The following is a 24,212-nucleotide window of genomic DNA, read 5'->3' on the forward strand; positions in this document are numbered from 1 at the left end:
ATGCTGAAGTAGATGGAGACAGCAGTGCTGGGGAGATCTGCAGGGGATGTATGTCTTTGGGTCTCACTTCAGACCAGCCACTGATTTAGGATCTAAGCAGCCTATGTGCAAGCCTTTTCTCTAATTTTAATTCTGGCTAATTTCTTTTCAATGCCGTCTTTCATCCAGTAAAACATGTCTTGTGCATCAGCTTGTGTGGATGGATAAAACAGAAAGGGAAAATTAGCCCCTCCGTATTTTTCCCTTGGAAGTTTTGGAAAGAAATAAGTTGCAGCATGAGAAAGTCCAAAGATCTGTATTTAGTATCTTCCTTTGAGCCTCTGTGTAGCTCAGATCCTGCTTCCAAAATCGCTTATGAATCTCAGTGCAGTTTCCGTAGCGAGTTGGGTGGAAGTCGCTGCATTTGCATGTAGAAATAATATGGGATCTCGCTTTGATAGGGCCCTGATGCATGTCTAGAGCTCCAACTCATGCACGGCAGGCGTAGCCCAGTCTCTGCCTAAAGTAGATGGCCCCTCATGGGGCTAAAACCAAAGATGAGGGTTTGCTTTCTCCCAGCCTGGTAGCCTACTTGTTTTACAGATAGGATGATGGTTAAATTGCTCTTGTGCTGGCAGGTTGATCCTCCTTGCGGTGCCAGCACCAGTACAGAGACATGCTCCTGCTGGCTGTGTGGGACGAGGAGTTGAGTTGGATCCCTGTGGCAGTCGGGGCTATAACATGGGATCGTTGCAGATGTGAAACCCGTTTGTCGCTGATCCCCGCGAGGCCAGCCTGGATCCCACAGTCAGCATGTCTGGCACAGGCAGGGAGCATCATCCAGGGACAGTGCAAGGCTGATCAGGTATTGGGCAAATTACAAGATCGTTGTTTTTTTTTTTTTTTAATGAGGATGGTCTAGCTATAGGGGTTCAGCTGAGAATGGAGATAAACCGCAAAAAGATGCTGCAGGCTTGCTTTTGAGCCATGCCTAGTGTGGTTAGAGGGATGGGGTGGTGGCAGAGCTATCTGTTCAAGGTAGTTGTGATAGTCCTTGAGAGATGAGGGGGGCTTGTATACGTAAACCTAACTCCAAAGTTCCATGTACTGTATTCATCTATGCTTGAATCTAACCAGCAGGGAGGGGCACAGAGCTAAATCATGCATCTCTGCGTATTGAGGAAAAGAGGGGGCTGGAAGTGTTTCCAAAACCTTCCAAAAGTAAAGCCTCTCTCTTGATGGGTTAAACTCTAGGTTTTGCAAAGTCCTTTTATTGCTGCACAGAGACATTCAGATTTCAAATTAGAAATGGAAATCCAATATGTTGTTTAATTTTCTTCCTCTGGCTGAGCTAGAATTGCTGCGTTTTGCCCTCCTGTGTGGGAGGTGCCTCCTGCCTGCTGTTCGCTGAGCCGAGCCTGCTCCGTTCGAGTCCGGCTGGCGGCACGGACGTGAGCTGAGGGGGGCCTCGGAGGTCCTGACGCAGACCCCAGCTTCTCACTGTGGGGGATGCTCGGGGATTTTGGGGTATGGCTGGGTGCAATGCAGGCAATGCAATGCAAACGCTTGCTTACAAAATATGCCTCTTGGTGGGCCACTCAAGCAGAAAAGGTGATGTTACGCCTGGGTAGTCAGAGAGATCTCTTTGGGATCGGGTTTTCCTTGTATGCAGCAGGTCACGAAGTCTTACTCAGACTGCCGCTGGCCCCCCTGGAGCTCTTTGTAACTTGGGGTGTCACTGGAAGGGGGCTCCCTACAGTAGGGTCCAGCTTTTCCTGCACCTGATGCTGTCCTGCAAACAGCTGGGGTCCTGGTTGCCTCTGCTGCTGACTTGCTCGGGAGGCTGGGACGAGTTGTTTTCCCGTGCTGTGGGAGTTTCTGCTGTTCGTGAGCAGAAAGCAGAGCTTGCCTTTTGGAAATGGGTAAATACCAGGCAGTGTTCATTCATAATGAAGCCAGTGGTTTCGAAAGGTTTTCCTGAAGGATTTGCCATCTTCCTTTGGCACAGGGGGAAAAAAAAAAAAAAGGAATGAGAGGCGATCATAGAACGGGTATACCTTCTCAAGTGGTATAGCTTCAACGGGACTCTTCCCCGGCTTCTTGGGGGGAGATGCTTCCGAGCCTTTCATCTCACGCTTGCCTTTCCCAAGGAGGAGCAGTGAGTCATTTGCAACACCTCCTGCAAGTGTAAAGCAGATTCGCTTAGCCGAGGTGTGTAGGCAAAATCAGCTGGCATCATATGCAGCACGAAGCTTTATTAGCATGCACCGTTACTGCCAGCGACCTCTTCCGCGCTTAATAGTGTTGTGAGCTAATATGGCATCAACCAACTCAAAGGTCCGCGTGTTTAGCAAAGCCGTCTTTATGCATGGCAACGAGCAACCTGAATATTGGCCCATTTGTTCCTGTTTTCTTGTCGGCGCCTTAGGAACCATGCTGGCCTTCCCTTCTTTATCAGCGGCACCTTGCTCCCCCGCTCACTGATCTGATCCTTACGCGGTGCCCCAGTATTGCACTTGTGTTTGCCGAGCTGAGATGCTGAGTGCCGGTGGTGCCAGGGCGGGAACCTTTTTTGGGGCTAGATACCTACACAGCACTGTTTTCTTCTCCATGAAATCAGTGTAGGAAGACTTCCCCTCTGAAGGTTGCCTTTTAGCTCAGTTTTGCTGCTGATATAGATTGTGGGCAGCTCTGCCTATGGAAACATAAGAGAAACGTTTCCCCCCCAAGCTGCTGTAGAAACTTTTAAATTCCCAAGCAGTGAATCCCTTGCCTTTTGGTTTCTTTGGTGATTAAAGCATCTCTGGGTGCTTCCATCTGTGAGCTGAGATGCTGGTGCATCCCTACCAGCAGTAGGGAAAGGCCAGGTAATTGTGCTGTGCTGGTTTTCATTTGCTCAGTTTTGGTGCTTCCACGGGGAAGCCCTGAGCAGTTCAGCTGCACAGGTAAATAGCGACCTGCCGGTTGGAGCTCCCGCCAGCATGGTGGGGAGTCGGGGGCTCTGCAGGACGGAGTGCCCCTCTGCCAGCCGAACCGGTGGTCTCTGGGGAGCTGCTGGGGCCACGGGGGAGCTCCTCACCCTCCTGCTCTTGTAGCTGCCGTTGCAGCGAAATTGCTGTGGCTAACTGGGCGTTAGGGACTCTTCCCTGCCTGGAGATTTCTAAAATCCTCCCTTAACACCGTGAGATTTTGAATAGGTGGATTGCTGTTAATCACACCCGTGGCGGGGTGAGTTTTAGCTGGGCTTTCCTCTCGCACCTGATTGCTGTCAGCCTCGGAAACACCCGGCTTCTCAGGCGCTGTAATGAGGAAAAAGCCGGTGTCACTGGAAGCAGACGGGGCAAAGGCGGTGTAGTCGGCTGCGGGGCAGGACTGGGCTCACGGGGGCCTGCAGGACGCCGGCCCGCGCCGCGGGCAGGAGCGCGGCACGCAGCAGCGGCAGGCGCCGAGAGCGACCGCGTATTCAACAGGATAATGTGACACTTATTTCTGGATCCTGTCTCGCGCAGTCACAACATTTTGAATAAAGCTTTTAGTGCCTGAATCTGACTTCCTACTAGTATGAAAGAGGCAGATGATAGAGAATCCATGGGAAAAATAAACAGGCGAGTTGCAGTTTGTGGAGAGGGAAGGAGGCAGGCTGGTTCCTTGCGAGCTTAAATATATCCCTGAAACAACGTGCAACACCCGTTTGCTGGTGAACTTGCAGATCTGTTGTAATCTGCTCAGTGAGCAGCCGTAGACGTGAGAGCCATCTGACAGCTCTCCCCTCGCTGGTCCTACTCACTGCTTCCTGTTATTTAGAAGAAAGCTGTCTTGTACCAGCTGGCAGTCTGGGGCAAGAAGGCAACATGTTATCAGTGCATTGAATGAGTAAATTGTAGACGCTTGGATTTTAGTCCTGACCTTGCATCTCAAAACTGCTGGTGCAAAACCAGAGCCTTCTGACTGTTGTTCTGCAGGTACGGGTGAGCCCGGCTGTAACAGAGGCACCTCTTCTCCCTCCCTAAAGATCAACAGTGCAGTGTCACTATAGCACACGAAGTAATTTCAAAGGTCTTCTGCTGCAATGCTTCATGCCTCTGCTGCAGAGGAAGGAGGGTGTTGCCGTATTGACACAGGACGTAGGTTGACAAGCCATTAAATGAAGTGAAAATATTTGTATATATATATTTTTCACTTGTAGTATGGTATTGGGTCTTTGCGGGATGGAGAGGGGCTGGCTTAGGATGGTAAAAACTCGCCCAAAATGCTGCTTTATAGTTCAGCAAGGTGTGAGACTGGCTGTGAGCAGCTCCGTGCCCTTGCCCTTTGCAAGGTAAGCATGTGCATGGTGCCCGCGGTGGAGGGCTGGACGCACAGGCCAGGGGAGTCGGAGGCAGACCCAGTGTTTACCTCCCGTGCTGAGCCCCGAGTAGCTGTTAAATGTGCACCGTTTCCACGGGGGAAGAAAATTGCACCCGCTCAGGCTCCTGCTTCGAGGGTGCCGCGCTCTGCATTATTGCAGCTCTGAACTTCTGCCTGGGAAACGCTTATCAGAGGTTGATTTGGCTGTGGTCAGTAACGATAGCAGCTTGCTGGGTTTCCTGAGGCGCAACGGTGGATGGAGTTGGCAGCGTCTGTTTGAGAAGTGGGCAGGGGCCGCGCCGGGCACTCCCTCGTACACGTAGCAGGCGTCGGCACTGCACCGATTCACCGCGCTTCCTCGCTGGCCTGCGTTTGCCGTCCCCGCTTGCTGCCACAATCTCCTGCGTGCTGGCAGGCGCTCCGGGTGCATGTGCATTTGTTGCTAGTGCAGGTAGTCACTCAGGTCTTGCATGGCTCCAGCCGTGCTCGTTATTTGCTAGTTATGACCATATGAGTCACTTCTGGGTTTGGCGGGTGTTTGGTTGACATGCCTTTCTGGAGGACAGCGGTCCTCTTTGTGAATGCTGCCGTTTGCCCTGCCCACGAGCTGCCTGTGAGCTGATTGTTAATGCTGGGCCAGACGCCTGGGAAGAGGTGTCCGGTCCATCACGGTGCCCCTGGGCGAGGGCTAGGATCTGGCCTGGCATTGGGCCAGCTGTGACCTTGGGTTGTCTTTTCTCCTTCAAATGTCACTTGTTCACTGGCTCTCGTTTAAGTCTTTATTCTTAAATATCAGCATTTGTCGTTTCAACCATGCTGTGGCCCTTCTCTTTTTGTCTGTATCAGATCCTGGCATGGTTTGAAGAAGGTGAGGAGACCACGACAGCTTTCGTGGAGCCCGTTGTCATTATCATGATCCTGATAGCGAATGCCGTGGTGGGGGTCTGGCAGGTAAGCGGGGCCTCCCCTTCCTCCCTCCGACCTGGAGGTCCTCTGCTCCATGTCACTGAAACTGCTCCTCTGAAGGCCTGGTCTGTGCTTGCCATTGGAAGCTCGTTTTTCAAGGGTTGCGTTTTTGTGTGGCTGTGGAAATTGCAGGGAGAAGGGCTGGCATCAGCTTGGAGCCGGCACACGGGAAGCCTGCGGGAGTGCTGGGAGCGGGGCTTGGCATCGCTGAGCGGGGAAGGAGTCAGGAGAGGATAGCCCTGATCACGCAGGATTTCTTGTAGAAGAGAAACTATTGCAAATAATCACAGCTTTGAGAGGAGCTGAAGTGCCACTGTGAATAATAGAACGACGTTCATGACATTTATTTAGTCTCTATTTTCTCATTCCTTCAGTCCTTCTTTGGCAACTTCTGTAGCTTGGAGTTTAGCATCTTGCAATAATTTGCCAGCCAGTTAAACGCTGCTCATCTCTTGGCAGTAGCCAAATGCATTTTCAAAGGGATGCTTTTTGCCCCCTCCGTTCCCCCGAGACCGCAGCCATCGCTGCCGTCCACTCTCACTGGCCTTGTTGCATTGTTCCCTGGAGCGTCTTGGGAGTATGAACTCTCCTCGTCAGGCAAGACATGCTTCTCCCCATGTATATATTTACTGTAAGGCCACTTGTTTATCTGCAGGCTTATCTGAAGTGGGATTGCTGGAAGCAGTGCTAAAGGATGTTGCTGGCTGAGGAAGAGTAAGGCAGGGTAGGAAACCCCGCTTCCCAGGCTAAGAGGGAGGAAGTCAGGCCCGAAGGTCACGTATTCCGTGTGGTGTCAAGGGCCTGTTGTTCTGTTTTAATGTCACTCCAAAACAGTAACATGCCTTCACACGTTCATAACGCTTCTCGTGGAAAAGTACTTCCCAGCACTCAATAATGAAGTACCACCTCTCACGTATTGCCTCCGCTTCAGAGATGGGAAAGCAGGAGCCGACAGAGCTGAGACTCGAAGCGAGGACCTCTCCCCCTGCGCTTGTGCTCTCACCATCAGACAAGGTCTCCCCTCTGCTTTTACACAGCCCACAGTTGGAAATAAAATTTAACCCTTCATCTGTGCAGCGTCATCATTATCTGTCAGCCTGCAACCCCAGGGAGCAGTCAGACATTTTCCAAATTTGCCTGGGACCCACAAGTGTACAAACTGGAGAGGACGTGGGTACCGTGCAGCTGAGGGAGGTGCAACACTTTCCCCAGCCAAGGTGCAAATAGGTGTCCAAGCCGGGGTTAGGATTTAGGAGATCCCATCTCTTCGTTCAGCACCCACTTTTGCAGCTCGCTGCTCCCTGTCAAAACGGTCCAGCTGCCTGCAGCTCTGCTCCTCTCTGTGCTTTCAGGAGAGGAATGCAGAGAGTGCTATCGAAGCCTTGAAAGAATACGAGCCGGAAATGGGAAAGGTGATCCGTGCCGACAGGAGCGGCGTGCAGAGGATCCGCGCCCGCGATATTGTTCCTGGGGACATCGTGGAGGTGGCAGGTACAGCATTGTCATCCGAAGATTCGTGGTAAAATCTGTTGATGGGTGCGGGGATGGGGAAAGGAGAGGGCTGTCGGTGGCCACGAGGGGTTCGAGGCTAGGCTCCCTGTCTCTCCTTGTCGTGGAAGGATGAGAGCTGCTTTGCACCTCGACTCTGCAAGGGCATCGGTGGGTGCCTCCGTGCTGGAGGCGGCGGGGCCACTGCTCGGGTGCAGCCGCTGGTGTCTCTTTTGCAGACTTGAGACCTTAGTCCCACGTTGAGCAGGGAAACCTGACAGCATCAAACATCTCCCAATACCCAGTCTCTAGCTGGCACGAGGACCCTCGTGTGGGGCCCCCCGTGATCCTGCCTCATGAAGGCTTTGATGTGAACAGGCAGCATGGCAAAACTCAGCTCACTCCCACTGGCTTTGAGCATCCTTTTAGGGAGGTTTGTCCCTATTCAGTGCAGGACAGCAGTTGGCCCAAGTGCTTGGCGTCGTGCTAACCTGAGTAGCTGTGACGGTGGGGTCTCCGGTCTTGTCAAGCATGTCGCCTTTCCACGTGGCTTTCTGGAAAGGGGTATCTGCCCTGGCAGCAGTGGGGACGCTGTTGGCACTTGGAGCCTAAGTGCTCTTGGGGAAAATGCCTGCTGCCTTTGCTATCATTTCTATGAGCTTAGTTCAAAGCCTTAGTACAACAAGGCGAAGATGTGCAGTGATTTCTACAGAGATCTCTAGGGGACCGTGGGCATCCTGTGGTGGGATTTTTGGCTTACAGACAGGTTGGCACTGCGGTGCGAGCCGAAACGGGATGGTTCTTCAGCACATCTGGAGCAACAGCAAGAGCTCAGCTCAAGGGAAGAGGGAGAACAGGTGGGGAACAGATAGAGCTGAAGCGGCTTTGGCCAAAGTCAGGGCTCGTCAACCTGTGGAAACTTCACCCCATATCTAGGGCACGTATTCGGTAGAGAACAGAAAAAAGAGTATATTTCTGGCACAAGTTATTTTATCTCAGGAGGATTGCTGGCAGGGGGGAGATTTCCTCCCGCATTTCCCATAGAGCTTATTTGCAGGAAGAACTCTTAATTTTCCACAAAGATTCTTCTCTTTTTAAATTGCTCTCCCACACACATCACCCAAACAAAACTGAGATGAAAGGCCATCTCTGGTGCCTCTCAATACAGCCTTACAAATGTGCAGACAATGCAAGCAGAGCCCTTACATGAGCTGCGTTTTTAATGTCTTAGGAAACGGAGCTTGTTCCATCTGTGTGGGCTGGGATCCTTGGTAACTTGGGTTTGTTATTCATGGACGGTGAGTAGGGCTGGGGCGGGAGAGGCGGAGCGGAAGGCGTTGGTTTGCAAGCACCAAGGAGACGTGCGCTTTTGCATCTGGGATTGGGCTGTTTCCATCTGCAGCCGTTAGCTGCACCATCCGGCTTGTTCCCCCATCCCACCCCAGCGCATCCAGCTGCAGGGACGGCGCTGGGAAGCAGGTGCGGTAGGTATCGCCTCTGCCTTGGCCTGAAAGCCACGTGCTTTCATTTTCCCACCACCAGCACCACCTCCTTTTCTGGCCACTGCCTGTAAACCTTTGGGAAACCCATGCCTTTTGCCACGAGCCCTTTGACTCCTGTTGCTTTGGTCCTCTTTCTGCTATCAGGATGAGGGTGGAGGAGAAGTAGCTGGAGCAGGCTCAGCACCAAGGTGTCCCATGGCTGTGGGTACAAAGCTGGGCAGGATCTGGCTCTCTGTCTGTTAGGACTCACTGCAGGGTTGCGTTGCTTGGTTTGTGGGCCCTTTCTCTTGCTGGAGAAGGCCTCTCAGAAAATGTAGCCGATGGCATCTGGGCCACTTCTGTGTGGGAACCGCGTTCACATTAAGGACGCGTCAGGCTTTCCTACCTGCCCCACTGGAGTTACGGAAACGCTGCGTTTCATTGAGCCAACGATCTGATTTTGTTTGTATGTTAAACTGTGCGGTAAGCCTCCAGATTCCTCACGCTAATCTGCTCTTTTCCTCCTCGTGGCCCTGCTAGTGGAAATATGCTGCAATTCCTCGCGCACGGCGCCAACTTGCCGTTATTTATGTCTTCCAGTTGGACTTCATCTGGAAGATGCATATAAAAATAATGTGCAGAGGATGAAGGAGAGGCTCCGCCAGCCAGGTCCTCAGCTGGGTAACCTGGCACTGCTCCAGCGTGAGCTCCAACGATGAACTCCAGCTGGTGACCTGGCCCTGGGGTTTGCCTAAGCTGTTAGGGATCAGGAACAGACCTGTGATGCCTGTAAAACAGCTGCATGTAAGGCCACGGCCAGGCTGAAAGGTGTATTGATGTGGCAGAGTTTATTCCCCGCATAGGTGGATGGGGAGGAAGAGGGCACAGAGGGCTTGGCCGGTGAGCAGCGACTCCTCTTTCAAGGCTTCGTTCGTCGAAGTGGATTTGCTGTGGACCTTCCTTTTGGAAAAACAAGTCAGAGCAGTTTCTCTTCTCGACAACGCTCCCTTTCTGCACGGGCACCGTGGCCCTGCGAGGCTGGGCTGGCCGAGGGGAAAAGGGGGTCCGTGCCTCGCTCGCAGAGCGTAGAGCGCGGCCGCTGCACGCCAAACGGCCCGGAGACTTTCTGCAAAGGGAAAGAAAAATGCCAGAGCTGCACGGAGAGGACGCGGGGCCGTGTGGCTTGGCCGTCCCCGTGGGACGTGGCTGTTCCGGCTCCTGGCACTGAGCAGGGAGCCACGGCCGTGCCTGGGAGCAGAGCCCACCGCCGCGCTAAAAATAAGAGTTGGCTGTCGAGAGCCGAGGGGATTCAGTTTGGAGGCTGTTCAGGCTGCAGGGCTCCTTGGGGCCGGGCAGACCGTGCTTGTGCCTCCCTGCCCAGGACAGGCAGGTGCCAGAGCAATACCGCTAACGGGGACCAGCCGGCAGCCTCCCCGTCCCTGCTGCCTGCCAAGCTAGGAGGTACTGCCACCTTTTCCCCATCCAGTGCTCCTTGTATACCTTTCACCACCTGATTATTATTTTTAATGGCACAGTCAACTTCAAAGCTGGGAAGGAAAGGGCTGAGCTGTGCTCTGGGTGGGTTTGTAAATTAGCAACCTATTAGCAAATTAATTAGCAAATCATGGGCTTAGCAAATTAGAGCAACTGGCAAGGATGGTGCCAGGCTGCGTAATGAGAAAGATGGGGAGCCCTGCGAGGGTGGTGCTCGGCCGCTCTCCAGTGATGTCGGGGTGACAGCACAGGCTTGAGGGACTGACTTCCGTTTGCATGTGCAAAGGCAATAAATTTGCCAAAACCCACTGTTTTGGTAGGGTGCGGGCAGCTATTTGATGGAAAGTGGAAAATAACGCTTCCTCGGCCAGCGGGACAGTGCCGGGGTGCCAGCGCACGTGTGGGTGATGCCTGATTGCTTCTGCTTAGCAAGTGAGGCTACGTCTCCCGTTCTCACCCGTGGTCACAGTGTTTGTGTCCAGTGTTTAATGCTGCGCTGTCCTGCGATGGTGATTTCCTCTGGATCAGGAGCTCGCTCTGCCCTTGGCAGTGTTGTTATATACCCATATTTGCGTGCACGTGTTTTATGCATGCATACACGTGTGCGTATAGACATACATTGGAGGCGAGGAAGACAGAGCATCAGGAGAGCAGAGGGCGCTTTCCTGGTTTGCTCTACAGGACGGACAGTTGGAAAAGCAGAAAACTAAATGTGGAGTGATGGTTATGGGGGTGGTTTTAAAAGTTGTCAGTCTAATTTAAATGAGCTGATTTGGTCCGTAACTGCAATCAGTGCAAATATCTCTCTGGCTCAGGGGATTAGCTAAGCCATTGCTGTCCCTGCTTGGCTGCATGGAGATGGGAGAGGTTTTGGGGTCTCGACGGGGTTGTGACTCCCCGTTGGAGAGGGGAGTGGGCACTGCATGCTGAACGTGGCGATGGGGACGGCAGAAGTCCTGCGTCTCCTGCCTCATTCCCAGCCGCTTCCCGGCCACGAGGGGGAGGTGAAGGGTGTTTGGAGACTCGTCCAGAGCAGGGTGCCGAGGCTGGAGAGGGAGCTGTGCCCGGGCGCCTCTTGGTGCTCGCCCCCGCTGCGGTGGATCGATGGTCGATCTGCAGCAGCTTAAAGCTTATTTTAAGAGATGAAGGTGAGTCTGTGGGCAGACAGCTGCAAAGGGGTTAAATTGAGCTGTTGCACCCGGAGGACCCCAGCTGACACAAGAGACACTTGCAGTGCATTGAAGAGGGAGCCTCATTAGGTGCTGCGCGACGCGCCAAGTCCTGCCGAATTTGGGGCCAGCTGTCCCCATGCAGCCCGGCTGCCCCTGCACTGCTGTGGGGAGAGCAAAGCACGTCAGGCCGGCTTGGCGTTAGCTGTTTTGCGAAGCAAATAAAAGGGAGGGCTGGTTCCCCCAGGAGCTTTCCCCGCCGGCCGCGGTGGCTTCGTGCCAGTGTGTTCCCACCCCGCCTGCACCTTTGCTCAGGCCGGGCCATCTGGGTCCCGGCAGCTGCGGTTGCACATTGTTTTCTCTTGTTTTGCTTGCTTTCCCTTGGCTTTCAGCACAGTGGAAACTTGCAGCTTTGGGCTGGGTAATGATTAACTCGTATTCACTAGCCATCTAACGACGATGGCATCCCTGGTGGAGAGCAGCCGAGGGAGAAGAAGGTTTGTGTGGGAGCTGGAGGAGCTGTGCTCCGGGGGCGGCAGGCGCCCCGGTGCCCTCGCCCGGAGGCGGCATCGCCGGCTGGTTCTGAGCAGATCCCGGTCCTACGCCCTGTGTGGGTCTAGCAAGGTTTGAGCCATGCTACGTGAGTCTCTTTGACTGCTATCAAGCTATCTACCCTTGAGTGCCTTGCTACCACCATAGCGCTGGGCTCGGATATGGTCTTTTTAGATGCTATCAACAGATTTTTAATCTGCAGGCTTAGAAACAGCTCATGCTTTGCAAATCCTTTCTCCCTTTCCCACGAGGGAAGAAGAGCTCGTTGCCCCTTTAAAGATGCTCTGTGGCCCTCAAGCAGCTGCAAAAGTCTGAATTTGTGCAGGAGGAGCAGATTTGGGGAGTCTGCCATCCCTGTTATTTTGCATCCCCCAGCTCTGACCCACAGAAACGGATGTGGCAGCACATAGGTCTAGCCGGACAGTCGACGTTACACGCAAGGTCCAAGAGCGATCAGATTTGCAGCTGGAATAAACCGATGCGCAGTGGAGTTGCGCCAATCCACCCTCGCTCGCAGCTCGGGAGGGTTTTATGAGTCTCTGGAGGAAGCGCGCTTTAAAGCCTAGTGTTTAAGGCGAGCGTTTAGTGGCCAAGTTGGGCGTGTTGCGTGATGTGATGTAACTCGCCGGTGAGCAAGGGCTCTGTTAGCCTCAATATTTCCGAAGTGCCTGAGCATGGTTGTATCCAGGCGATAAGAGAACATGAGGAAGAGCAGTTACATGCCAAAGAGCCGGGAGAAAGAAACTCAGCAGGAAAAGCAGCTTTAAAGAGTTTTTAAGAAAGTACGTATGTCTCAGTGGTCAGCAAACAATGGCTGTAAGTTGGCCAGGCCACTTCTGTCCGTAAGGGCAGAGCGGTGCCAGGGGAGCCCGCCGACTTCTGTTGGCCCCGAAACAACTTCAAGCATTAACGGCTTCCCGCGAAGCTGTTAAGTGGTCACTGGGTTAAGGGCAGCAGCTCGACAGGGCTCGTGGTATGATGGCCTGGGGCCACCTAGCGCTCTGCCGGGCTGCTCCCAAACGGGGACGTCGCGAGGTTTTTGCGGAGGAGAGGAAGATGTGGACGTGGCACGGAAAGGCGCCGCGATGTAGCGGGCAAGGCCACATGGAGGTTTCGCTGGGACAACCCAGCCTGCGCTCCTGCAAGGCTAGCTGCAGCAGCTCCTCTCCGAAAATAAACAGCAATAGCAAAGAGAAAGAGAACTGCCTTTTCTGTTGAGTCCCTGGAAAGCGAAGAGACGTGGGGCCTTGCTGCCTGTCCTGGGAGGTTAGCTGGCAGTGACGTCCTCAGCTGGGGTAGCGGTCTCTTGCTTGGGAGGGAGATGACTGGGCTCCTCTTTCCCTAACTTTCAAATTACAGTGGGATTTATTTGGCGCAGATGAGTTCCCTGTTCGCCCCCAACCTGCTCCCTCTCAGCTGAGTTTTGCACATGGAGAGGATGTTTCAAGCACATAGTAGGTCTGCAGGAGCGGGTGGAGGCATCTGCCATGCCATGAGCTGACTGCTTTTATCTAAGGTAATTCCATTAAAATTAGAAATTCCTCAAGGTCCCATCACTGCACCATCCGTTGTCTAATTGCAACTGATTGCACCTCTTTCTAGCTTTTTTTTTTTTTTTGCCATGTAAGTTAGAGACATACAAAATAAGCTTTAAATCCAGAAAGAAGGAGTAGTGAGACAGGGTCCTGAATTTACCAAGAGCTGGACTCCCAGTACCAGCAGGCTGGGTGCTATGATGCAGCCAGGTTGGGGCTGCATCTGCTCCACCTAGGGACCGGGCATTTCACATAACCTAGCAAAATCCAGTCCCTGCCCTTAAGACCTGACAGCCGAAAGAGAAAAAGAGGGACGAGACCAGGAATTGAGGTGCAAACCACTGATGCAACTGTCTTAAGCCATGGGGCAGAGCTTGGCTCACCTCCGGAGCTGCTGTGCTTGGGAACTCGGTGTTCCCATTGCCCTGGAGCCAGGGAGTGTGGATGCTGTGGATTTAACCTGGTGGGCGTTTGTGTGCTCTTTTCCTTGTAGTTGGTGACAAGGTGCCAGCTGACATCCGGATCATCGAAATCAGATCCACGACGCTGCGGGTCGACCAGTCCATCCTCACAGGTACGGGTGGTGTGGGGAGATGTGCCGGGGGAGCATGGCACTGATTTTGAAGGTAAGGTTTTACCCATGTCTCCTGCCAGGAGCAAACTTTCAGAGCTGACACTGGACTAAGTGCTTTGCCTTGGTGGAAAAGCAAGGTTTAGGATTTGGGAGGTCCCAGCACCTAATATGAAACTCAGACCCTAGGCAAGATGAGTGCGTGTGGCTATGCCTCCATCCCCAAAACACAAGGCGCAGGACTTCCTCGTGCAACACACGTTGTTTCGCGCAGGGATGCTCCGTGCCTGCCCACACTTCCTCCGTGTGGCCATCAAAACGTGATCACCAATGTGCGAGGCTTTGCATATGCAGTAAGCGAAGGGAGATAATATTTGGGGCTTTTTGTTTTTGCACTGAAAAAGCATTTAAAGCTGGTAACCTGTAATGTTTCAAAGAGTGTATCTCCCTGCTATCAGGGAGAGACAGCAGTGATCCTTTTTTCTCTGCTGAGAAGGTCGATGAAGGACGAGACAGCAAAAAGGGCTTCCAGGATTTCAGCTCTTTTGCATGATTTTTGAAATTCATTAAGTTAGGAGATGGCAGCAGGGAAGGAAAAACAATCAGAAAAAAAATGTTAAAAACACGGGGAAAGGAGCCCAGTCTCCTTGAAACGTGGCTTTATTTTAACTTAGATCTCTTCTCCAAGGACGAGAGCAGATGTAGCAAAAGAGCAAATCTGCGAAGAACAAAATATAAACCTTCAGGAGAAGGACTTTAGGCACCTTTCCTGTTGTAGTGACCTAAAGATCCCACTTTTGTGTAGGATGGCAACTTCTTGTGTGTGCAGCTTGGAGGAATATTTATGCAGAAGAGGTTTCTTGTGGTTTCAGTTCTAGGACCAAAGAGAGGGTTTTTTGTCAAGCAGTGAGAGATGAAAGGGGATGCTATAAACTTCCCGAGGCATAGCCTTGAGCTTGCAAGCCCGTGCTAACAGCTAGCTGCCTTCCTTGCTTGGGAATATGGCCTGATCCCGTTCAGATATGTTGTCAGCTCAAGGGCCGTTAGCTCTGGTGATCGTCACAGAATTAAGCTAGTCATTTTTCTGCAGCCATTATTTTCGAAGTGCCTCGGACCGGCTATGACATCTCCGTGATGAATGTTTTGATGATTTTGTGGCAAAGTGCAGTTTTTGAAAGCTACAGAGTCTCTGATCCAGTCTAATAAAAGCGTTTGGTGGAACGGAGCCTCGACAGGAAACACGACCGGTTCATCTTCCTGCTCTTGTCTTGGCAGGGGAGTCTGTGTCGGTGATTAAGCATACTGACCCCATCCCTGACCCCCGGGCCGTCAATCAGGACAAGAAGAACATGCTTTTCTCCGTAAGTCCCTTACGTCTGTCGCCACTTCTCGTGTGTTTTTTCCAAAGAGTCGCCAGACAAAGAGCCTGATTGCCAGGAGGGAGGGAGTGTATCTGGGCGGTGGGTGATAAAAGGGAATGACTGCTCCGCGATGGGCACAGCGGTTTAAGCGGGGATTCTTAGCCTGGCTTCTCATGGAGCAGCTGACTGTGGTCATGAGTCTGCGCACCCATGTGTTTCTCCCACCCCTCTCCCTTGCTGGCTTTTGAACCTGTTAACCAGTGTCAGGTACAAGAGACAAAGCCATACAAAAGGCCCCAAAAGGGAGGGCACAGCACTCGTGGAAGTGGGAGCGTCAGCTTGTGTCCTCTCGGGGTGAAGCTGGGATGGTGGGATGGTCAGGAGCATCAGTCGATAATGCTGCACCCGCTGGGTACGTCCCTTCTCGTGGTGAGCGTGGGGAAAGCGGACGTACTGGAGCCCGTGGGTGCTCTCTAGGGTAGCAAAGGTGCTTATGTCCTCCTGTCTCTGAGCGTTGAGACCTAGTGAGATTTAAAAATGGTGAAATTTAGGGTTTGGTATTTAGTGGGGTTCAGAAACTTTCAGTTTTGCTTGTGTTGGTAGCATGTGGGAAGCTTAGCAAAAGCCCTCTTGCAGTGCATCCTCGCTGTGGGGCTGGTGGAGGGTGCTGCCCCCACGGCTGCTCACTTACTGAATACCACTGGGTGGTGGTGAGGATCACCCTAGGGAATTTGAGGACCTGCTCCCACTGCATTTCGTTTGGGCTTTGGCACGTTGCTCCCTTAAACACCTTTGGTGATCTTAACTGGTTTTTCGTCTCATAGGGAGAGTTACAGATGGGGTAAATGGTTGTGGCTGAGCCTGGAGATCTTGCAAGTTCAACTTTTCTTCTTGCTCATACCCCTCTTGGACAGAATTGAAGTCCATGAGGGGTGAGAGACCAAACAGGAGACTCAGTGGTTTAGTTTTAGGGTGGATTTATTTAAAGTCCCAAGCAGAGCCTTAAACTGTGTGAAATACAAACTGTCCTCCAAGACCAGATCAAGAGACAGAAGCAGGCTGCCAAGTTTGCATTTGAGTTTCTGAATAGTTGATGTATTTGAGCCTTGCCTTTTGCTTCACGTTAGGAAGGATCATGTCATTAAAAATAAATCATTCTGATTGTGAGCGCTCATTACTTCTGAAGGAATTTGAGTCTGGAAGTGAAGCTCATTCCTCTGTAACCAAAACTGGAGCTTGTGGAGTGTTGCTGAGCCTTACAAGCCACTGGGATCATATGCGTGTGCGTGAAGGGCCTAGGATCTCACATTGAGCGATTTATCTTGAGGTGTTCTTAGACTTGCCTGAGCTCTCATGTGTTACAAGTTGAGATACGTCTAACACACAGGCCAAGCAGGTTTTGCAGATAGCAGCAGAATCAGGGCTGGGGACCGTGCATGAGTTAGGAGGGGAAAGCTCCAGTGCGGAAGAGAGTCATTTCAGCTCTTACCACCTGGAGGCTGCTGGGTCAAGCCTGAAGAGAAGCAGGCCTATGGGTCCATGATGGATCTCAGGAATGAACCCAGGAGTCACAATGTCTGATTTTTCACTCTCAACGTAGGCCTATGCTCTCCTTTCACAAGTGACCTGTTTTCTACCGCTGGCTTAGCGGTTTCATGCCTGTACGCTCATTCTGCCCCCGTGACCCCTTTCTTCCCTCCTAGGGTACCAACATTGCAGCTGGGAAGGCCGTTGGAGTTGTCATTGCAACAGGGGTGTACACAGAGATCGGGAAGATCAGAAACCAGATGGTTGAAACTGAGCCCGAGAAGACCCCCTTGCAGCAGAAGCTGGATGAGTTCAGCCAGCAGCTATCCAAGGTCATTTTCCTGGTCTGCATAGCTGTGTGGGTCATCAACGTCAGCCACTTCAGTGACCCCGTCCATGGCGGCTCCTGGTTTCGGGGGGCCATCTACTATTTCAAGATTTCGGTGGCTCTGGCGGTGGCTGCCATTCCCGAGGGCCTCCCCGCGGTCATCACAACCTGCCTGGCGCTGGGCACGCGCCGCATGGCCAAGAAGAACGCGATCGTGAGGAGCCTGCCGTCGGTGGAAACCCTGGGCTGTACCTCCGTCATCTGCTCCGATAAGACGGGCACCCTCACCACCAACCAAATGTCCGTCTGCCGGGTGAGTGCTGCAGCTGGGGTAAAAGCACAGGGCATTTTGCATTTCTAGGTGAGCCGGGAAAGTTGCTTCTGGAGGCCGACAAGCACGGGAGTGATTTGGGTTCGGTCCCAGCTCAGCCGTGGTCTTGCCAGGTAGCTGTCAGTAAGTCACCGTACGCCCTACACCGTGGTGCCCCCCCAGCTCAGCGTCCCAGAGTAACAGTGTTTGCCTTCCCACCGGGGTGTTGCAAAGGTAAAACTTGTTTTCTTCCCCTGTATTGTGGGTATTAGGAATTTCAAGGTGAGCGTGAAAGATGTTTTGTTTGGTGATGAATCTGTAAGAAACCCTGATGTTCCTTTCTGCCTGACTGCTGCTGAGGAATGGCTTGTTTGCTTATCTTTGCATGGTCTGTAATTAGAAATTCGCTTTTTCACTACCTCTTACAAACACACCAGTTTGGAGGTATGGTTTTGCAGGCATATTTCAGGACTTTCTTGCTGGGGAACATTTCTTCCTGCTGGGAATCAGTATTAAGATAGAGCTCCTGGAGAAGCCAACGTGATCAGCACCTAGTCTGCTCTCTTGTCTGTTTTCTCCCTGGTTTTGACCAAGACAGGGAGAAGTTCTGAACCATGCAAAGTTATAAAGCCTTAACTTCTGAAACTGAAAGTTCAGTGCCACTTTCTGGTCCAGCTGTATATAATGAGCACCCACTGAGAAATTCAGGGGTTGGAAGCAAATTAATGTGACCTGGTTAAACCGCGATTTGTTTACCCGCACTCGGTTGTCGGAAAGTTTGTAATCAGCAATCTTGTGGCACTGTGCATGCAGCTGAGTTTGGATTGAAAAATGCTGATTATAGAGGGAGCACCAGGGTAAGTTGGCTAAGAGATTGAAAGGCTTGTGGTCTAAAAGAGCACTTTGCCCCCCTGTGAAGCTGCCCAGATCTGCTTGGCTGTATGGGAAGATGATTTGTTAGGAAAGACCAGACAATCCAAGTACTTCTCAATTTCCCCATTAATCCTCAAGTCTCAGGAAAGCTTTTTTCATGGTCTTGGCGCTTAGGTTTTGTAGAAGAACCTTGGAAAATGTGTCACCAAGGGGAAAAATAGACCTGGCCACCTTTCCTCTTCCTCCGAAACTTGGGTAGCAGTGTGCAAAGTAGTGACCATACTGTAAGCAGGCCACAGGCTTTGGCCCCTCATTTGCTGAGGAGAAACTAGAAATGACTGGAAACGTTGGATATTTCTGCCCTAGCAGTGATTTAAAATGAGACATTGCTGGAACATTCAGCAAGTTGTCTGTGTCTTGCGCAAAGAGGCGATGCACAGCAGGCTCCTATGAGCCCTTCCAAGCCGCGGTGGAAGCCAGCCGTTCTTCTCCCCCTGGACCTGTTCAAGCGTGGCCAGCTCGTGTAGAGTTTGCGTGACTCGCTGCTGCAGGGGTGCATCTGGCAGGCGGTTCCTCTTCTGTCTCGGTTCTTCTAGTTTCCTTAGTGATACAGTGGAGCGAGTGGCCTGCGCTGAACTGCTTAATGAGCGTGTGGGAGGCTAACGGCATTAGATGCAGCCTCGCCAGGTCTGCGGCCCAATGGAGAAGAGCCTCCTGCTTATCAAATAGATAATGAGGGCAGCAGAAGACGTTTCCAGGAACTTTGGTATTAATATCAGAGATACGTTTTTCTGGGCTGATTTTCATGCCAGGCCAACCACCGATTCCTTCCTTCCTCCCCCTGAAATGTTTTGGGTTTTCACTTTAGGGATCTCAAGACAAGATGAGTGTCGTGTGCTCTGGTGGGTTTGTACCAACCAGGAGATCAGAGCTAGGAGCTGGGCCTGCAATCCCATGTGTTCCCGATCCAAACCGTGGGAGCACTGCTTATTTTCCGTCCCACCGATGCTGGGGAAGCAAGTAACGGGTTAGTCCATCGTTTGGGCTTTCTGTAGTTTTTGGAACTTCTGAAACAGAGGTAGGAAGTGACAGTGCCTTCTCCAAACCACTTCTCACCAAAGGATCTGCTCTTTGACTGAAGGTAATGCAAAAGTCCCATCAACAACCACAGTCGGAGCACGTCAGAAAAGGTGAGATTAACTAAACGGCAAAAAGGAGAGGGGATAAGGCGGAGAGCGAGCAGGGCAGCGGCGAACAAGAGCGTTGCAGCATGGGCCATCGTTTTCTTAGAACTCGGCCCAAACTTGGCCTGAGTTAAAACTGGAAATCCAGCGTTGTATTAATTCAATTTATCCTCTCCCCTCCCCTCCTTCCGATATCCATTTTATTCAGTTGGCTGAATCCCGATTCTCAGACCACGTTATGTAAAGCCTCGTTGGCTTCAGGACACAAGAAACTGCTGTTAATGTTTAACCCTCGGGAGTTCCCGTGCTGAGTTAGCCGGCCGCGTAATGGAGGGATACGGATACCTGGATTTGCAGACCGGTAAACGGTTAAATATTTGTGCTGGGCGGTCAGGCCCGCTCGCGGGCGCTCGCTTCTGCTGTGTGCGCTCCCTTCACCAAACGGGCCAGCTGAGTGGGTGGCAGCTGTGCAAAGCCTATCGATATTCCTGGAAAAAACGTACGAATTCCCCGTTACCTGGGGCCTCCTCCCCAGCAAAGCGGGCAGCGCTGTCGTTTTCCTGCCACGCCGAAGACTTTGCTGGATGAGGAAGCCGTGCTTTTCCCCACCTGCTCGTCCTTATTTAGCTGCGCCTCTGCCTGCGCAGGGAAGAGCAACGCCGGTTAGAGCGGATTTGTTAAATCCCGTTGAACGCCGGGGTGGGATACCTAAAGTGGTTTTAATTGTTAAGCATGGAAGGGAATTTAGTTAAGCCAAATTAGGGCTGCTTTAACTCGGATTGAGCATGTCCGGCTCGTGGGCTCAGTGCGGTTTACTTCATTCACGCTTTTGATTCGGGTCAACGTATCTGCTCAGCCACGTCGTGCAAAGGCTCCTGTCCACGGTGGTAGGAGGAAGCACTGCAGCACCGTGTTTTCCTTTTACGCCTCGATGGGTGATTCGGCCAGGTCTCTATGGCTGCAGAGTGACTCTCGACAGCCTACAAGTCGCTTTTTAAAGCCTCCCAGCTGTGTGCAGCGGGCCGCGCCGCCGCGCAGGGTCACGCTCAGCCGAGCGCTGTCTGTGCCCTGGCTGCTGCCCCGCTCTCCGCCGTGGTTCCCGCGGTTTCTCCCGGCCTCGTCCTGCCCCTGGCTCGCTCTGGACGTCATCTGTGGAAAGACGAGTGTGGGCTTGTTCCCCAGCTCAGCAGGATGCTTTTAAATCCTGTGTGGGGTCAGTGAAGGACTAAGCGGTACTTCATTTCCCTAAGCATCCGCGGGCCCTAAGGGCGCGTCGGAGCGCTTTGTGCCGGGGCCCTCGTCCGGCTGAGCTCGCCAGGTCCCGCCGCCGCCGCTGCTCCAGGCTTCAGCCTTCCCTCCAGCCCGTCGGAAATTACGGCTCCGCCGCGATGCTCGAAAGCCACAAAGCCACGTCGTGAATCAGATTAGACCTGCGGTTTGCGTTGCTCACCTTGTCGTCGACCTGTGCGATCCGAGCTTGGGGTGACTGCCCGGGGACGGCGGCACCGCCGCGTCCTGTCGCTCCCGTCTCGCCGAGCTGCCGCGGGGCAGCCCGCCAAGGGCGGCTTTGCCGCACGGGTGCTCCGAGGAGTCAGTGCGTTTTTGCGCCTCGGAAACCTGCTTTCACGTGAGCTCGCGCGGGACGGGAAGTGAAAGGAGGCGGCGAGGAAACAGCGCTGTCGGTCAGTCTGCTGTTTTTGATTGCCTCGGCAGCCGGGCTCGGGAAGGAGGCGGTCGCCGCTCTGCAGAAACGTGGTATCCATGATCCCGAATCCGATGGCCCCCGTTGTCCGTCTCGCGGCCGGGGGCTTCGAGGCGCTCCTCCCCTCCACCTTGGACGCTAATTGTAAAACTGCAAAATGGGGATATCACCCCGTGTTTTTCCTGGGTCACTAGTGGGGCACGTTGGCAGAGCAGCCGAAAAACCAGCACCTCCCCCAGGCCCGGGGCGCTGGGCACTGTGTGAGAAGCAACCTTCTCCAAGCCATTACGTGATTGCATCAGCCGGGAGCGTTATTTAGCAAGCGGAGAAAAGGAGAGAGAAGTCTTTCGGCTCCATCCTTGCAGGTTGCTTCCTCCTTTTTTTTTTTTTTTTTGCAAGAAGACTTGTAGGCTCCATGTAATAAGTTAATACCTCCGAATTAAGCTCACCGCATCACCTTTGAACAACTGTTGCTGAGATTGACATTCAGTCTAAATTACTCTCTCATAAAACTTGGTGTACGGCACCCTATTACGCACCGTTACTTAATTTTCTAGGAGACCAAGGATGCTGTTTGGATGTTGGGATCGAAAGGAGATGCAGGGGCTGCTCCATGGGAGGGGAGGAGCCGTTTGGGGTCCTTCCAGCAGATCCTGGTCAACCCGTGAGCTCCTCCTCGTGCCCTAGGAGAGCCTCCCGGGAGCTGGGTGCTTTTTCATCTACAGGAGTCTGTGGCTTGATTCAGCAGTTTTGTCTATCAAAAGTAAACATCGGCGCTTATTAATCGGAGTCCTCCTTGCTCAGGGGTTTCCCTTGCTCCAGGGCTGAGCCTCCAGCACCGCTGGCTGACCCTGAGGCTGCCGGCTGTCATCCCGCCTGTTGCCTGTGCCCAGCGCGGAGAAGGAAGCGGTGCTGGTCTGTGAGTTGATTGATTGGTAAAAGACTGATAAATGCAACCTTTCCAAACAGCTATCCCGTTACATCTGCTGTTTGATGAGGGTTTTTTTTTTTTTTGGTCCTCCTTTTTACAATAGCACAGAAAACCCATAAATGTGGAGGCACATCTTCCGCATCTCCCTGCCCAGCAGCCAGCCTGCAGCCAGGCGCCCCGTGCAAGCCGCTTAGGAGAGGCGGGTGTTTCTGCGTGCCGTTTGCTTTCTAAAAATACACAGCCGCGTCGTCTGGCTTCACGGTAGAAGCGAGATCGGAGGTGCAGGAGGAGGGAACAGCTCAAACCCTTTGGGAGCAGGATGCGCTTTTAGTAGGCGCGGAGCAACCTTTCTCTTTAGATCTCTGTTGTGTTTAAGAGGAAGGAAGAAAAAAAAAAGAGAAACCCAGCACAGCAGTATGGCTGAAAAGGGTTAAAGGCAGAGGTATGTTGCTAGAGTGAAACCTGGTGCGGTGCCAGCAGGGTTTCCGTTGTTTGACACTGCAGTCCGTGTTTGCCCTCGGGCCTCGCACGGGAAACGCGCGGCCCCCCCAGAGCAGCTTTCCCCGGCTGCCTCCGCGCCGGAGCCTCCCCAGGGCGTCCGCTCAAGCCGCTGCCGAGGGGAGGGTTGGTGTCTCTTTTTAATGGCTATTATTTTCTTTTTTTTTATTAAAGGAAAGGAAACGTTGCCTCACCTCTTTCCCGATTAAGATACAGCTATTTCCCCTGGACTGGTTCCCCTGCCTGCGAAGCTGCCCCCGCTTCGCAGCCTGGAAACGTGCCGCAATGTCACGCCAAAACCCTGCAAATCCCTCCCCGGTGCCGCCGGCGGCCCCCGCCGCGCTGCCGCTTTGCTGCTCTGCGCGAGCCGGGGGCGGTGGGCAGGGAATTGGAGGTAACCCTGGGTTGCTGTGGGTTACGGAGCACCTTTTATTTCTTTTTTTCCCCCCCTTTAAATAGGCATGGAAAAAACAAAAGGGCCCCCGAAGCAGTTAGTTTTAATAAGAAAGTCGCTGCTGTAGAAGCGCTCACCGCGCTGCGCCCTGGAGCGCTTGGAAAGGAGGACCGCCGCGGTGGGCGAAAAGGCCGCCGACCCGCCGGGCTCCTGTCGGATATTTCCTAAACGAGAGGGCGGGCGGCGTTTTCGGGGGCGCAGGGCTCCGCTCTGCGCCGCGGTTGTGCCTCCGTGTCGGCAGTTTGCCGGCCAGGCGTTGGCGGGCTGGTTGCCGCCGCGTGCCGGCAGCGCGGTGGCCCGAAGGAGGACGGGCACCGTCCCGTGTCCCGGCCAGCGGTTGGCTTTGAAAGGCTCCCGGCGAGCCAGGTGCTCCTGGGCGGCGAGGGCAGCTGCCCGCCCCGGCCGTCGGCGCTGTCAGTGGTTTCGCTCCGGCCAGGGCGTTTGCCGGTGCGCTTGTCTAGTTTTACACTCTGCTGCCCCAAGGGGATCCTTTGGCTGTGAAAAAAAGAAAAGGGAAAAAAAAGGAAAAAGGGGGGAAAGGGGAGGAAGGGGGAAAAAGAGGGGGAAAAAGGGGAGGAAGGGAGAAAAGGGGGGAGAAAAAGGGGGGGAAAGGGGGGAGAAAAAGGGGGGGAAAGGGGGGAGAAAAAGGGGGGGAAAGGGGGGAGAAAAAGGGGGGGAAAGGGGGGAGAAAAAGGGGGGGAAAGGGGGGAGAAAAAGGGGGGGAAAGGGGGGAGAAAAAGGGGGGGAAAGGGGGGAGAAAAAGGGGGGGAAGGGGGGAGAAAAAGGGGGAAGGGGGAAAAAGGGAGAAAGGGGAGGAGAAGAAGGGAGAAAGGGGAGGGAAGGGGAGAAAGGGGGGGAGAAGAAGGGAGAAAAGGGAGGGAAGGGGAGAAAGGGGAGGGAAGGGGAGAAAGGGGGGGAGAAGAAGGGAGAGAGAGAGGGGAAAAAGGGGGGAAGGGAGAAAAAAGGGGGGAAAAGGGGGGAAAAAGGGGGGGAAGGGAAAAAAAGGGGGGGAAGGGGAAAAAAAAGGGGAGGAGAAAGGGGGGAAAAGGAGAGAAAAAGGAGAGGAAAAAAGAAAAAAATCCGCAAGCCGAGGGCTCGCGTGAGGCCGGCGGCGCGGCCTGCCTGGGTTGCCCCCGCCGTAGCGCAGGCGGGCGCCCGCCCCGGCCGCTGCCCGCCTGCCGCGGGGGTTTCCGCCTGCCTGTGGTTGAGTTTAGCTGGGTGAGGCGCCCCGGGCGCCCGCCGGCGAGGGAGAGGGAGTCCCACCCGCTCCTTCCGCAGGTGGCTTCCCCGGCTGCCGCGGCCCCGCCGGAGCGCTTTGCCCTGCCTGGTGATGGGGGCGGCTTTCTCGCGGCCGAGCTGAGAGCCCTCAAAAAGAGGCGGACGAGCCTTGCGGGGCAGGGGGAGCTTTCCGTCTGCCTCTGCTTCCAGTTTTGGGGAAGGTCGGATCCAGGGCAAAACTTCC

General features: G+C 53.5%; 1 protein-coding gene across 4 annotated transcripts in view; it reads left to right on the forward strand.

The window, feature by feature from the left end:
* Window positions 1–24,212, forward strand: part of ATP2A3 (ATPase sarcoplasmic/endoplasmic reticulum Ca2+ transporting 3) — a 77,384-nt gene that overhangs the window by 23,584 nt on the left and 29,588 nt on the right. For 3 of the 4 annotated variants that reach the window (XM_068909586.1, XM_068909589.1, XM_068909590.1), the window contains exons 4-8: window positions 5,173–5,277; window positions 6,645–6,783; window positions 13,505–13,585; window positions 14,858–14,943; window positions 16,647–17,111. In XM_068909586.1, coding sequence (XP_068765687.1) covers window positions 5,173–5,277; window positions 6,645–6,783; window positions 13,505–13,585; window positions 14,858–14,943; window positions 16,647–17,111 — 876 coding nt within the window. Of the gene's footprint in view, window positions 1–640; window positions 845–5,172; window positions 5,278–6,644; window positions 6,784–13,504; window positions 13,586–14,857; window positions 14,944–16,646; window positions 17,112–24,212 lie in introns of those variants that run through there. The other variant, XM_068909588.1, reaches the window with a different exon arrangement.

This window comes from Struthio camelus, chromosome 16, assembly GCF_040807025.1.
Source record: "Struthio camelus isolate bStrCam1 chromosome 16, bStrCam1.hap1, whole genome shotgun sequence".
Classification (NCBI taxonomy): Eukaryota; Metazoa; Chordata; class Aves; order Struthioniformes; family Struthionidae; genus Struthio; species Struthio camelus.